Genomic DNA, 15,725 nt, shown 5'->3' with positions numbered 1-15,725 from the left:
CGATTAGGCCGTCAACGAAAACGGTACTATAGCAGACGGGTTGACCAGTGAAATGATGAATCAGAACTGGCAAAATTGTAATCTACACTATTATCATACATACATATTTTAATCTATCCAAGTACAAGTATAGCGCACATCAATAGGCGATTGTTGAAATGAAAATGAAAGGAGTGTGTGGGTGCGCTGTGCATAGGCCTAAGCATGTTCTCAACGTTCAAGGGTATAGTCTAACAAGCATATATGAGCATCTTGGATATTAATTGTCGGCTACGGTATAAGAAGACATAGTTTATGCAAAATCGAAGATGCGCCGGTTGAATAGGATTAGGAAGGCTATAGAATAGTCTACTGCGATAATATACCCGAGGCCAAAAAACTGAAAGGTGGTTACATTTTCTTATGCATCCAAATATAATTAAAATCTTACCTGAATGCACGGAGCTCAAGAATCCCTTCTCCCTCTCAATGGGCGGTTTCAGGTTTGGCTCTCTGTGCGCATCGCTAGATCAGTTCAGGCTACTCGCCTGACGCCAAGAAGGGTACTCGCTTCAGAGCTCAGGAAATGAAAGTCTTAAATCATTGAATAAAAAGTAGCCGACTATCTGGTCCTACCTTAAATTAACTCTATCGCCTGACATGGATTGTATTGCCTAAAGCTAACATACCGCATTAGACTTCATGATGATGTTATTATAAGCTATTTGGGCTGGCTATTCACGAGGGGGTGCAATTTCATTACATACAATAGATATACAATAGAAATTGCGTGTGAGATTTAATTTCCGAATTTTAAAACAAAATAATGTTTATTCGGAGAATTGTAGACTAATATTGCATGTCAATTCAATCGAATCTGTATTGAGGTAGTTAACATCCAGACATCTATCTATGTTACCCGCAAGGCACAGTCTCAACACAACCAAATTAAATTAGTCTAGTTCTTCAGTGCCTCAGACTGGGTAGTTTATCTATTACATTAAATCAAATGTAAACCATTTAGGTGGTTTGGAATTGGCCCCAGCTCTAGGCAAGGAATCTTTGCTATTTCCCACTTTTTCCAAATCGAACGCAGCTGGATATTGTCACTTCCGGCAATGGTGGGGAGGAGCTTGACTTGCTAACGTTTCGAATGAATTGACTTTAGCTCGATATACAGTACAACACATTATTTTGCTCAGGGAACTATACAACAATTGAGGTAAGCCTGCTTTGCATTTAGCCTTAAATTAGTTTAACAAAGTAGCTAACATTACAACTAGCTTGCTAGTTATTTGATCTAATTTCTGTTTGAGCGTGTAGCGAATAATTTTAGGTGCTCGCCTTTGTTTGTAGCTGGAATGTTAGCAGCTACAGTAGCTAGTTAGCTACATTAGCTAGCTACGCGCTAACGGTCTGCTACCACCGTTGCTCTGTATTTGTTATGGTTAAGTTAAATGAAGTATCGCTAGATAGCGAAATAAACCAATAGTATACGAAGATCTCCGTGTCCCGCGTTTGAAATATCTAGCTAGCAAACTAACGTGAGCATAAACGTATAACTAGCGGCTACATAGCAAGCTAAGTAGTTAATTAGTTAACAACTTTAAAGTGAACATGGTCATATTTGCGTTAATGTCAGTCAGTCTCAACAGAAAATTAAGGTTACAGGGCTAATCAGTGTGTATAATATATTATACAGTAAGTTGCAGAGTTACCTAGCCACCAAGCTAACGTGGTGTGTGTTATTTTGAAGGTACCATCAGTTATGCCAATGAGTTCGAAAAGAAGAAGGGCCACCTCTCCCTCTAGTAGTGTGAGCGGAGGGGACTTTGACGATGCATCCTCCACTCCTGGAAGCGGACGAAAGAGACGAAGAGCCTTTAATGTTCCTACAGTAGACCCTGTGAGTTGATTTTCTTAGTTCTAGCGCTGATATATGAAATTATTGAGATCAGACCAAACTAACTACCCCCTTAAATAAAGATTTTTATTCTTAACATCCTTGTTGTTTGACACTTGGGCAGCTTTGACATGTTTTATTCATGTGATGCAGTGAATCCAAGTATCCCAAACTTGGATTTGTGTACTGTAACCTGCTTTGACACGTTGTTTGATCATGTTTTGTGTTCAACAGATTGCTGTGTGCCATGAGTTGTACAACACTGTCAGGGACCACAAGGACGACCAGGGGAGGCTGCTTTGTGAGCTGTTCATCAGCGTACCAAAGAGAAGGTAATGTACCATCTGACATTAGAGATGGGTGGGTCATGTTCATCTGGGCACACAATAACAAAACATTCGCAACAGAAAACTTAACTTGTTTATTTTTTTATTGACATGTCCAAGTAGTCCCTCTCCATTTCAACCCACTTTCTAACATTTGACTCCAAATGACCATAGACCTAATGTAGAAGTGACCTGGAGGCTCCCCCTCCTTCAGGAACCTGCCAGACTACTATGAGGTGGTGTCCCAGCCCATAGACATGACCAAGATCCAGCAGAAGCTCAAGTCAGAGGATTACCAAGATGTGGAGCAGCTCACTGCTGATTTCCAGCTTATGTTCAACAATGCCAAGAACTACTATAAGGTGGCAGACACACTATGTTCAGTGGAAACTCTGAGATGAAAATCTTTTGAAGGATTGATTATGCTGTACTTTGTGCCTTTACACTTTGACTAATAACAAACATTGTTACTCTTTGACTAGTAGGAAAAACATCCTTTAGACACTGCAGGTTAGTCATGGTTTTATCTGACTTGTCAGGCTGAGAGTGAAGAGTACAAGGCGGCCTGCAGGCTGTGGGAACTCTATGTCCAAATCAGGAATGAGTTTGTGCAGCCAGGGGATGGTGATGAAGATGATGACGATGGTGAAGACATGCTGGATAATCCTGCTCTCTCCACTGAAGACGAGGTAAAGATCATCTGGACAAATCAGTTTTTACCTCTGTCATGATCTTTGATTTCCTTGCTGCTGTGCATGTGTATCATAGAATATAAAACAATCTCGATAGCTCATATCTCGTGTCAGGTTAACCACCTAATACTGTTCATTATCACTTTTTATGTGTCTACAACTGCTACTATCAAGCTAAGTTGGACCATTCTTTATAAGCTCTGTAACACTTGCAACTCAAGTTCCATAGTCAGTGGATGTGCATGGGATCATAGCTTATTGTTCCTGTATGCTCTGATCTGCAGACTCCACCGAGCTGCCTGAAGGAGGTTTTGGAGCAGCTGTTGGATGCTGTGGTGTCATACACGGACACATCAGGACGGGTCATCAGTGAGCTCTTTCAGAAGCTGCCTTCCAAAATGCACTATCCAGACTACTATGCCGTTATCAAGGAGCCCATTGATCTTAGAGCCATCGCTCAGAGAATACAAGTATCCTATTCACCTCCTGAAGCATTGTGATTTGTGTAGAATTGATTGATTTAAGCATATTGTTACATAAACAAGTTAATATAGACCTACTTGACATCATTTCTTGCTTTGTATAATTATATAAGATATAACTGTGTAACCTAACCATGATCTTTTGTGACTGCTACTGATTATTTGTCTTTTTCAGATTGGATACTACAAAAGTGTCACCGCCATGGCCAAGGATGTTGACCTTCTGGCGAAAAATGCAAAAACATACAATGAACCAGGATCTCAGGTTTTTAAGGTATATTTATCTTATGCTAAATATAATATATTTTATACTGCTTTTCTGTATTCTTATATGTTCTGGTGTACAATTGAGCTGAAAGTCTAGTTTCAGTAGAGCTATGTTGTACTCTAGATTTTACTGCATGTCTACAACTTTCCAAATGTACTGTAGATGCTATACAAAGCACACTAATCACAATGTTTTCCCTAATTTGATGTTAAGGATGCTAACACCATCAAGAAGGTCTTTATCCAGAGAAAGACTGAGATCGACCATGCTGAGCCCACTAAGACCAGTGTCCGCATCAGGAACCGGAGGTCAGCCCAAGGAGACCGTCTCTCTGCCATCACTCTGGCTCTGCAGTACGGCTCAGAGAGTGACGAGGACGCCCTGCTCTCTGGTGAGTTTGTCTCAACACATACACACTCTAACTAGAGTTGAATTGTTTAATCTTTGCGACCAAACCCTCTTCATAGCTTTATTTCAGTAGGGTTAAGTATGTGACTAATTGTGCGCACTCCTCTGTCCATCATGTGTTCCAGGCTCTGTGCGTTATGACGAGGGTGAGTCTGAGGCGGAGTGCCTGAGCTCCAGTATGGACATGGGTAACCCAGTGTTCCAGCTATACGAGGCTGTGAGGGGGGGCAGGAACAGCCAGGGACAGCTCCTCTCTGAACCTTTCCTCCAGCTGCCCTCCAGGAAAGAATACCCTGACTATTACCAGCAGATCAAACAGCCCATCTCCCTCCAGCAGATCAGGTAGGAATAGGCTACTACAGTACATCGTCCTATAGGTACTGTACATGGAGAGTTTTTCGCCGTGTAACTAACATCATTGTAGTCATGAGACTGGGAGAAGCAAAACAGCGAGGCCCGTCGCTGTTTTGCTTCTCCCAAATGTGATATTTTTTTGCGACCAGCAAAACTCTTTGGACCTTCTTTTTGCCCAGCTCCTGTTGCTACTTTGGATATACAGAAAACCCATCCGTTCAGTGAATGATGACTGACCTTGTCCTCTGTTCCAGGGAGAAGATGAAGAACGGTGAGTACCAGAGCGTGGAGCAGATGGACTCTGACCTCACTCTGATGTTTGAAAACGCCAAGCGCTACAACGTGCCCAACTCAGCCATCTTCAAACGGGCCCTGCGGCTGCAGCAGATCCTGCTGGTCAGTAGGGTCTTAGACCTTATCTGCATTTTATACTGTTGATTGTTTAGGAAAGGGCTGAATATAATAAATGGTCATTCAGAGTACACTGGTAGGATTTCTTTCTGTTGGTGAGTTGGGAATGCAACTAGGAATACAAGACATTGAAACGTAAATGCTGGTAGGGTTTCTGTGTAGAGAAGACTAAGTGGTGAGTACAGTATTGTTGACCGTGGTATGTAATGAATGTTTTGCAGATAAAGAAGAGGGAGCTGTTGAGGAGAGGTGATGAAGAGGATCAGGACAGCATTCTGTCCTCTGACACAGGAACTGGCAGTGCTACCAAGAAGAAAAGGTAGGACCACATCCCCCCCTCTCTTTCTCATTCTTTCATTACCACATCTAGATAGATGCAATCGTTGACATCTCACACCAAGTCAACCACCTATAGCTTTCATTCTCATTTGTTTTTTGTGTCTATCTACATTTGCTGCCCTCCTGCTTATAAGTTTACCCTTTGCAAAGGTAATTAGACTCAAGTCAAGTTGCCTACAGGCGGCCCAAATCCGTTCTCTTATATCGAGGTGGAGTTGAGTTTTGATAACTGGTCGTGCGATTTGCTAGCAACAACATTGAGTCACCATCAGTTGGTACTTTAAGGGTTTTCTGAATGTACATTTTTATCTATACCTATTTTTGTCCTATACAACTTGTGGCCCTTTCGCGGGGTGCTGAAATTCATACTTTTATAAAAACATTTATTGAATACAACCGCCTCTCTTGCCATGCAGCCATAAGAAGAATGTGAAGAAGAACCGTATGAAGGCACTGTATGCTGCAGTGACTGAAGCCAGAGAAGCAGGGACCAACCGGAGGCTCTGTGATCTGTTCATGGTGAAGCCCTCCAAGAAGGATTACGCAGACTACTACAAGGTAGGCATGAAGTCAACACCAGGTTTTCACAATCCACTAGTTGGTGGTTTGATAGGGCTGCTTAGATAAAATAAATAAAAAAACGTAATCTTTGTTTTCCTAACAGAATATAGTGAGGCGTACTGGACATCCTATTGCAGTGGAGAAAAGCCACACATTTTAAATCGAAGCAGAATCTTGTTTATTTGAAACATAGATCTTGGTCCAGCAATGGAAAATATTACTTTAACATTTACATTTTTGATTCCCTAATGTTGGTATGGATACGGATGCCGTAGATCGGCTAATCTATGAACCTAACTCCTCCCTACTACCAGGTGATCCTGGAGCCCATGGATCTTAAGACCATGGAGCATAACATCCGCTCAGAGCGCTACGCCACCGAAGAGGCCCTTATGGACGACATGAGGCTGATGTTCCGCAATGCACGCCACTATAACGAGGAGGGATCTCAGGTAGGACCACTGCCAATCACTCACAGGGCCATGTCACAAAGTGTTCCGTAGGCATAAGACAAAGTAAAACGGGGAGTTATTACCTGAACTTGGCCAATAAGAAAAATAATTTTGTTTTTCTATGCTATGTCCTAATGGGCGGCAGGGTAGCCTAGTGGTTAGAGCGTTGGACTAGTAACCGAAAGGTTGCAAGTTCAAATCCCCGAGCTGACAAGCTACAAATCTGTCATTCTGCCCCTGAACAGGCAGTTCCTAGGCGTCATTGAAAATAAGAATTTGTTCTTAACTGACTTGCCTAGTTAAATAAAGGTAAAATGAACACCACCCTGGGCTAAATTTACAACACAGGAGGGAGGTTTGAATGACGTGTTTTGCTGTGAAGGTTTATGATGATGCTGACATCCTGGAGAAGATAGTGAAGGACAAGAGGAAGGAGCTCGGAGCTTCTCCTGAGGAGGGCACTGACAACATGGGATCTCCTAAGCTCAAACTAAGTATGTCTGACTCTTTTCTATGGGTGTTTAACAAAACTTCTGAAATATGTTTTTTAAAAACGAGCGTAAAGGCTATATTGTTGTTTTGATAACATTTACATGGAAATTCTCATATTTTTGTAGTTTGTGTATACTTGTCCCATACACATGCATGTTTTTCACCATCATCTCTCTCTGTAGGAAAGAGTGGCACGTCTCCTAAGAAGTCCAATAAATACCTGACCCCGCTGCAGCAGCGCCTCAATGAGCTGTATGATGCTGTGAGGAACTACACAGACGGCAGGGGGCGACGTATCTCCACCATCTTCCTGCGCCTTCCGTCCCGCGCCGAGCTGCCTGACTACTACTCCACCATCAAGAGGCCCATCGACATGGAGCGCCTGCGCAGGTAAGCTACAGCCTAACCTGTGTGTGGCTAGCTAGAGGTGAGGTTGCTGAGAGGTTAGAGAGCTGGGCCAGGAACTGTAAGTTAGCCCTGTTTGAATCTGGTGCAGAGTGAGCCAGCAACTGAAGGGTTTCTGGTATCAGTATCCTAGATGTACCATCTTCTGGTGTTGTGTCCTTGAGCAAGGCACTTATCCCCTGAAGTGCGCTCTGTGCTCCAACCTCTGTGTGTCTCTGGGGTTGGGAGCCGATAAAGCAAAAAAGACAAATCTGTTTCGATAGAAAATAAAGTCCTATGTTCTCCAGCCACATGGCAGGCGGCCGTTATCAGGACGTGGATGCACTGGTGGAAGATTTTGCCCTGATGTTCAACAACGCCTGTACCTACAACGAGCCAGAGAGTCTGATCTACCGCGACGCTCTGCTTCTCCACCGCGTGCTCCTGGAGACCCGCAGGCTGCAGGAGGGAGTGGAGGAGGGTGGCTCGCCCCCCGCTGTGGGGCCCCTAGTCAGGGAGCTGATCAGGAACCTGTTTATGTCTGTGCTCGGGCACCAAGACGAGGAGGGGAGGTGTTACAGCGACTCACTGGCTGAGATCCCTGCCCAGGTAAGAGAGAGGAGATCATCCATACTCTACCTGGGGCCGTATTCATAGTTTCTCAGGGTGGGAGTGCTGATCTAGGATCCGGTGCCCCCTGTCTATAATCTTATTCAGTGTGATCTAACAGGCAAAACTAAATCAGCACTCAAATGGCCTCCGGTCAGACTCTTTTTAAGATTTAAACAAAGATGTGTAGCATTTAGAAATTCTTATTTATTCAACATTGTTCAACATGTTTATTGTAATAGCAGTCATTGAGTTTTTAATCAAAAGTTCTGAACGACCATTAAACTAAGTGAACTAACCTCAACAGGACCCGGCCAGCCCAGAGAAGCCTCTGCTCAACTTTGACGTGATCCGGGCCAACGTGGAGCGAGGACGCTACCGCAGGCTGGACGTGTTCCAGGAGCACATGTTTGAGGTGCTGGAGAAGGCCAGGCGCCTGCACAGGTACGTAGTCTGCACATCATTAGAAAGGCCTTTGTCGCTTTGAATTGCTCTCCAACCTTTCTGAGTCTTTGTTTTGTGTTTGAGTTTATGCATCTGATTCTAGATTGCAGCATTGATAGAAAGCTGAAACATGCCACAACTTAAACCAGGAACCAAGTTAAATCTAACTAATCTCTCCGTGAACCCTCAACCTTTGACCCTGCATGCCTTGCCCTGTCCCTTCACAGGACAGACTCTGAGATCTTTGAGGATGCGGTGGAGCTGCAGCAGTTTTTTATAAAGATCAGAGATGAGCTGTGTAAGAACGGCGAGATCCTCCTCTCCCCGGCTCTCAGCTACACCTCTAAACACATGCACAGTGACATAGAGCAGGAGAAGAGAGAGAAACTACCCAAGGAGATGGAGGAGGACAAACTGAAGAGGGAGGAGGAGAATAAAGGTGTGTGTGATGGCAGGGTGTGTCAGTGCAGGTGATTGATTGTGACTGAGTCTGAAGCAGATATAATGTGAGGTTGATGTATTATCATATTCTATGTGGTTTCCAGAGGAGGGAGAGAAGGCTGAGGACCCAGCTGGGGGAGGTGCAGGGCCAGAGAGGACGTACAGTCAGGACTGCAGCTTTGAGAACAGCACCTACCACGTGGGAGACTGTGTCTACGTGCAGCCAGCCGAGGCCAACCGCAAGCCTCACATCGTCTGCATCGAGCGCCTGTGGGAGGACGAAGCAGGTAACCAACACAACACACACTTTGAGAGACACACACACACTGCTTTACTGTCAGTAATGTGTTATTCTGTTTTTCCATGTGTGTAGGCGAGAAGTGGCTGTATGGCTGTTGGTTCTACAGGCCTGGTGAGACCTTCCATCTGGCAACACGCAAGTTCCTCCAGCAAGAGGTCTTCAAGAGTGACTACTTCAACAAAGTACTAGTCAGCAAGATACTGGGCAAATGCATGGTCATGTTTGTCAAGGTAAGGTCATATCTATCTGAACGGTTCTGATAATACACACAGCTGCACCATAGATGTATGTAATTCAATTGAAATGTTATGCTCATCTATTGGATTAGATAACATCATTATTTGAGCTGAATTGTAATGTCATTTGTAATATAAGATACACTGACTACTAGGGTAGGGAATTGCCAGGGACCTCACGTTACAATGTTATCACGATACTTTGGTGCCGATACAATGTGTTTGCGATTTGATACTGTGATTTATTTATTTTTTATTGCGATTCAAGGTTCCAAACATATTGCTCGCCATATGTCTGCTGTAGAGTGACGAGAGAGCCAATGGAAAACAAATTTTGATCAGTCATTGAAATAAGTGCCTAAAACTCCCTATTTTGATATTCTAATGCAGGTACAGCCAACTAGCGCAATATTGTCAAAACGATATGCTATATCATTATTCTTCGATTTACACCCCCCTCTACATTGCAGTCCTACTGCGCAGAATCACTGATCTACAAATCACCTTGTATTCCAAAGAACTTCTCATTATATGATGATTAGCCATTGCCTTGCTTTAAATTGATCCCCTCCAACACACTGATCATCTGTGTGCTTCCTCTACAGGATTACTTCAAGCTGCAGCCTGAGGGAGTCAGACCAGAGGACGTGTACGTCTGTGAGTCTCGTTATTCTGCCAGGAACAAGGCCTTTAAAAAGATCAAGCTGTGGGCCGTGCCAGCCGCCGTGAGGTTTGTCCCTCGGGACGTGCCGTTGCCCGTCGTCCGGGTGGCCTCCATGTATGCCAAACGTGATCAGGAGAAACTGCTGGCTGTGGCTGATATCGGCAGCCGCAGCATCGTCGACAAGGTGAGAAGTCTGAGCACAGGGGGTCTCTTTATTTTAGAGTGAAATGCTGTTGTCCTGCTTATTGGACATGTCCATCACAAATAAGACCACCACTATTACTGTACTTGTAAGGCACTTCATTGGGCACTTACCTCCGATGTAATATTAAATAACACTCAACATTGGAATGTATTAAATATTACTGAGCTGAGCCAAACTAAACTGAGACAAGCTGTGCTGGTTAAGCTTCCACCATAGTTGCTGGAGCTGTGCTGGAAAGGAAAATATTAGTCGGCACAGTACACTTAGTGTAAAAGGTGTAACGGTGTTAGAGGGGTAAAGCTGAATATTGTTGTTGCGGCGCCAACACTACCAGTGTTACTGAGTGTGTGTGCTCTCCTACTGTGTGATGTGTAGGAGCGTGAGGATGTGCCAGTGGAGATGACTGGAGGGGAGCCAGGCTGTCAGTACTATGACCAGCTCCACTACAACAACATGTGGCTGAAGGTGGGTGACTGTGTCTACATCCAGTCACATGAGCTCATTAAACCACGCATCGGCAGGTATGTCAATCAAACCTTCTAGTATTTCTCTTCATGTGTATTGTGTGTGTGTGAGAGGCTCTTTAGTCTAATCCTTGCATCCTCTCGCTGCCTCCTCAAAATGTATTGAAGAACAAGGTGGGGAGGGGAGGCACCTACTTCTCCCATATGGTTGAGAAGAAGGCGAGGGCGATGGGATGTGAGAAGTCCCAGAAATATGTAATTTAGTCAGCTTTGTTTTCAATATGGAAATGTGGTTTAGGTCTGTGAATGTGACAATTAGGAAGCTAACAGTTCTGTTTTAATTGATTGGGCTGTAACAGAATAGAGAAGCTGTGGGTGCGTGACGGAGCAGCGTTCTTCTTCGGGCCCATCTTCATCCACCCAGAGGAGACTGAACATGAGCCCACCAGGATGTTTTACAAGAGAGAGGTGTTTCTCAGCAACCTGGAGGAGACATGTCCCATGACCTGCGTTATAGGTACCGTACCACTTTAAGGCTTCCGCACTACACTCAACATGCAAATACTCAATCTACACTCAAAATGCAGACATTATTGCTGTTTACATTATCAAACCTTTGCCAGACTAGTCTCTGAAAACCGTTTCCGACATATAGCATAGCACCCCCTGGAATGGTCCTGTAATTAACCATCACTCTCTCTCTCCCTCCTGCAGGTAAATGTGTGGTGTCGTCCTTTAAGGACTACCTGTCGTGTCGGCCCACTGAGGTGTCTGAGGAGGACGTGTTGCTGTGCGAGAGCCGCTACATCGAGAGTGAGAAGCAGATGAAAAAGTTTAAAGGCCTAAAGCGCTTCTCCCTCCACGCTAAGGTGGTGGACGATGAGGTCTACTACTTCAGGTGGGAGCCACTCGCATACTGAACATTTAAAGGGGCTATCAGCAGTTGCTACATCCAGTTAGGAAATATGCATGAATCATATGGAACTTTTTTTTTTACTCCAATGTTTGTAAACAAACACTGTATAGCCTCAACATGGTAAAACTGTGATTTTAATAACATGGATGGTAAGTCTTTGCATCCATAGCTTTGTCTATAATTTGAGTGATTACATTTCTCCAGCCGCATCTCTCAGATTTTTACAGAAACAGTGGTCGGGAGAACGCTTTGTTATAGTTTCAACTGCTGATTGGGCCTTTAACATAGAACAGGTAAAAGCCCTATTCTGTTTATTCCAATTTCCCCCTTAAGTGTGCACTGAACTAATTCACTCCCCCTCATGGATTGGACCGGTGCACACACAGGCTAAGAAACCTGCTCTGCTCACTTCAGGGAGAACAAGGGAAGAGAATCGAGAATCGAAAGATTTTATTTGCTTGATAGCATATGTGAGTTTCTTGTCTGGCTTGTATCAACCCTCTTCTCTGATTGGTTCATATCCAGGAAGTTGATAGTGCCCCAGAAGGAGCCTTCTCCTCTGCTGAATAAGAAGATTGAAGAGTTGGAGATGAAGCTGGCAGACATGGATGAGGGGGATGAGGATCTGGATGACCTGGAGGATGAGGACGAGGCTCCAGAGACTCCCTCCATGCCCATCATGCAGACCCCTCTGGCAAGCGATTTGGACGTCATGCCTTACACCCCTCCTCAGGTCTTACATCCACGCACCCACACCCTTTGCCCAAATGCTGTACCCTTCTGCCCACACACAACCCACCTCAACAGATTTACCCTTCCACCTCCATGCATACACCCACCTTTGTCCCAACAAGTCTCTTACCTCCAATCAAACACACACCCAACCCACATAACCCCTCCATTCAGCCGCTCATGCATCACACACAGCCCTACCCAGATTTTACACCCATTACCATCGTTCCTCCAAGATTTGAAAGCTCTTCACACACCCCTACAAAACCAATGTGTACATCACTACCCAGGCCAGACATCACTACCTAGGGCCTCTCGATCTCTCTTTATGGAATTGAGCTTGAATTCATTAAAATACTGTACGTGTTACTGTTGATTGACCCGTCTACCACCGTTTCTCTTCACAGTCCACGCCCAAGGTAAAGGGTGTGTCTAAGAAGGATGGAGCCAAGAGGAAGATGAACATGAGCGGCTACATCCTGTTCAGCAGTGAGATGCGTTCAGTCATCAAGACCCGCCACCCTGACTTCTCCTTTGGGGAGCTCAGCCGTCTGGTGGGAACCGAGTGGAGGAACCTGGAGGCTCCCAAGAAAGTAGAGTATGAAGGTAGGAAGGCCAGGGAAGCATGCTAGTACTGAGGTGTCTATACAGAGCCTTTTAGTTACACCAGTAGATTCATACGCTGGTTGAGATCTGCAATCAGAATGTACCAGCCAGGTGACAATGTCATTATTTAAAGGGACATTATTACACTCCATAATCTTTTCATGTCACGAAAGTAGTCCAAATCCCATAAAACATCTGACAAACTTTGATTTTGGACTGTAATGTCCCTTCAATGTTAGCGTTATGAATATATCTAAGCATGCATGTTACTGTTTGTTCCAGAGCGGGCAGCAAGGGTGGTGGAGCAGCAGGAGAGGGAGAGGGCAGCCCAGCAGCAAGCGTCCCCTAGAGCAGGTACCCCAGTAGGGGCCATGATGGGAATGACGCCTGGTCCAGGTAACCCCTTACTCACAGAGACAGGCAGTGAAACCCAAATACACCACTAGCCCCTAAGCGCACAGATGTGCATACGTTTCTATAGAATAGGGGCTAGGGGTTGATTTGTGATTCAGGGAGACAGCACGATCGCTTGGGACTTAGCAACTACCAGGAAATAATGAAACTGGACTGCTAAAATGATTCAACCTTTATTTACCGTTTTCTCCTATCTGAAAATTGTCCAGTGCCTTTCAACTGCATCATCATTACAGGCTGTGGTGGTTTATGTTGCTACTAATTAACATTTATTTTATCAGTTTGTTTTGCATCAAATGCATGATCCAAATCAACTGCATGACCAAGAAGAGTATTTGTTTTATTTAACCTTTTATTTCATTCCATCAGCATGTAGATATATACAGTAAACACCATGCTTGTTTTGCTTACTAACTGGTTTAAAAAAATAATAATAATAATAAATGTGTAGTGCATGTCAGTTGCATGTCACTTATGCATGGATATGTTGTTGTCCGTTCCCTGCCTCCTCCTCCTAAGGCATGATGGGAGCTTATGGCCCCCCCTACGGTATGCCCATGCAGGGCCCCTATGAGGGCTTGCTGGGTATGGGCCCAATGCCACCTCACCATATGGGCTCGATGCCCCCCCAACACTTCCAGCCAGGTATGCCAGGGTGCCACCCTGGCATGCCCCACCTGGGTAAGGACCCCCAACCAGCCACCGTCCACTCCAGGCCAAGGCCACACCTGTCCTGGTCAGTCAGTAGCTCCCAGTCAGTCGTGTCTGTCTCTCCTGCTGGAGGGGCTTACCTGGTCTACAGGCAGGCTGTGCTGTGGTGGCCCACTGACCACTCAGGCTGCCAAACATCTCTGTCTACTGGGAGATAAAGTGCACTCCAGAGTTGGTGAGGTGCAGGCAAAACAAAACACATTGAAAGTAAAGAAGGTAGAGTGTAGAGTAGAGGTACTTGCTTGACTGCCTGGCGGACAGACAGTTTGAAATGAAGATGCTCTGCATTGTAGCTATATAGTGTGCGACTGACTACCTTTTCAGTCCGTCTGTCCGTCAAGCACTACAGGGGTTCCGCCGTCCTTTACTTCTCTACACACTTACTTCTCTACACATCTGCTCTCATCTAATTTCTCTCAAACATCGGAATCCATGCTCGCCTCAATTAACACATGAACAAACATGTAATGCCTGTGGAGCTATGACTACAGCTAACCCTCTATCTCACCAGTTTCTGTAAAGATCACACATTTATTTTACAGCATGCATTCTATGCACATCCACCATGTTATATAGCCTACACTATGAATGTATCATGCAGCAACTATTACCCTCATACAACAGTGCTTGCCGTCTTGTCACGATTTTGTGGGAACTCGTTGTGATAGGTATGATGGGTCCTGGTATGAATGGCATGCAAGGAAGTCCCGGAGGCCACCACTACATGCAACAGGTAAAAGTCGAACTTACGATGACCAATGAGCTACTGCACTGATACTGTTTTCTATCATCTGGAACAATTTGCATGTTGTGTATGATTCCTGATTGGATTTCCATTAGTTCCATATGTTATATTGTATCCAAATGCAGTGGAAAAGTTATTATTTTTCCTGTATCTCCCTCAGCCTGGGATGCAGGCCCCTCCACCATACCCAGGCATGGGCCAGCTAGGGCAACCCTCCCACCTCCAGCCCACGACCCCCATGTTCGTGGCTCCACCGCCCAAGACCCAGAGGGTGCTCCACTCTGAGGCCTACCTCAAGTACATTGAGGGCCTGAACGCAGAGAACAACACTGTCAGCAAGTGGGACCAATCTCTCAAAGGTATATTTCTACTCACAAATTTGCTGTTCTTCTGTACTGCGTTTGCCTTTCTTTCCATGCACCTGTCCTACAGCATACTGAATGAACTACAACAATTTCCTTCTCACTGTACTACCATGTTTTCTAACTTTCTCTTGAATAGCTGTCCTCTTAGGTGTCAGTTATTGTTGAATTTTTTGGACTGTTCAGTTTTTGGGTGTGTGTTATGACTTGTGATGGGTAAAGTGTCACATTTCCATTATGTAATTTCCACAGCACGTAGGAGAGATGTCCACCTGTCCAAAGAGCAGGAGAGCAGACTCCCTTCCCATTGGTTGAAGAGCAAGGGAGCCCACACGACGATGGCAGACGCACTGTGGCGACTGCGGGACCTGATGCTTCGAGACTCACTGAACATACGTCAGGCGTACAACTTGTAGAAACCTCTAACAACTGTACGTGTTCCTGGCTGACTACATTGCAGACACCTGCCAGATCTCCAAAATACTTGGATAGGTGTTTAACATATTAGCTAACCACGTGATATGGCACGCAACCATTGGTTGATTCAATGCAAATGTCTGCAATGTAGTTGACCTGGTACACGACCACTGTCACACGCTCACTGTCCTCATCGTAGAATGGACACAGAAGAATTAGGTTATAGAGAAGCAATATTTTATAGTGAATCAATCATGGATTTTATATTTTCTTTAGAGCAGAATAAGCTTAGGTTTGTCATTTTATTTTGTATCATGGTTGTGAAGATTTCTCAATGTAAGTTCATGTTCTTAGCAGCTTATGGTCAGTCACTGACAAAATAAATTTGCTGAGGACATTTATGGTTG

At 44.7% G+C, this 15,725-nt stretch overlaps 2 protein-coding genes across 6 annotated transcripts in view; one reads left to right on the top strand and one right to left on the bottom strand.

Moving 5' to 3' along the window:
• LOC106583531 (calcium/calmodulin-dependent protein kinase type 1-like) overlaps positions 1-1,109 on the bottom strand; it is a 60,411-nt gene extending 59,302 nt beyond the window's left edge. For both annotated transcript variants that reach the window (XM_045705853.1, XM_045705854.1), the window contains exon 1: positions 431-1,109. The gene's annotated coding sequence lies outside the window, so the exon portion shown is untranslated. The remainder of the gene's footprint in view (positions 1-430) is intronic.
• On the top strand, positions 1,085-15,715 carry LOC106583529 (protein polybromo-1). 4 transcript variants are annotated; one of them, XM_014167824.2, is made up of 31 exons: positions 1,085-1,201; positions 1,736-1,885; positions 2,117-2,214; positions 2,423-2,570; positions 2,748-2,897; positions 3,185-3,370; positions 3,558-3,656; positions 3,864-4,041; positions 4,184-4,400; positions 4,667-4,808; positions 5,045-5,142; positions 5,579-5,720; positions 6,038-6,175; positions 6,558-6,669; positions 6,850-7,057; positions 7,360-7,660; positions 7,968-8,104; positions 8,332-8,543; positions 8,650-8,832; positions 8,919-9,076; positions 9,688-9,930; positions 10,327-10,472; positions 10,775-10,932; positions 11,130-11,313; positions 11,857-12,064; positions 12,471-12,669; positions 12,952-13,065; positions 13,603-13,764; positions 14,463-14,527; positions 14,700-14,898; positions 15,154-15,715. In XM_014167824.2, exons 2-31 carry the CDS (start codon positions 1,748-1,750, stop codon positions 15,315-15,317), a joined length of 4,887 nt encoding a protein of 1,628 aa, XP_014023299.1. In that variant the 5' UTR covers positions 1,085-1,201; positions 1,736-1,747; the 3' UTR covers positions 15,318-15,715. The 4 variants fall into 4 exon arrangements, with proteins under 4 accessions (XP_014023299.1, XP_014023301.1, XP_014023300.1 ...); XM_014167826.2 differs by lacking the exon at positions 13,603-13,764 and having other exon boundaries at positions 12,952-13,023; XM_014167825.2 differs by lacking the exon at positions 13,603-13,764.
• Positions 15,716-15,725: the final 10 nt, after the last annotated feature.

The sequence above is a fragment of the Salmo salar genome, chromosome ssa22 (genome assembly GCF_905237065.1).
Source record: "Salmo salar chromosome ssa22, Ssal_v3.1, whole genome shotgun sequence".
NCBI classification, from domain to species: Eukaryota; Metazoa; Chordata; class Actinopteri; order Salmoniformes; family Salmonidae; genus Salmo; species Salmo salar.
Note: the sequence above shows the minus strand (reverse complement) of the source record. Positions and strands in the feature narration are given on the sequence as shown.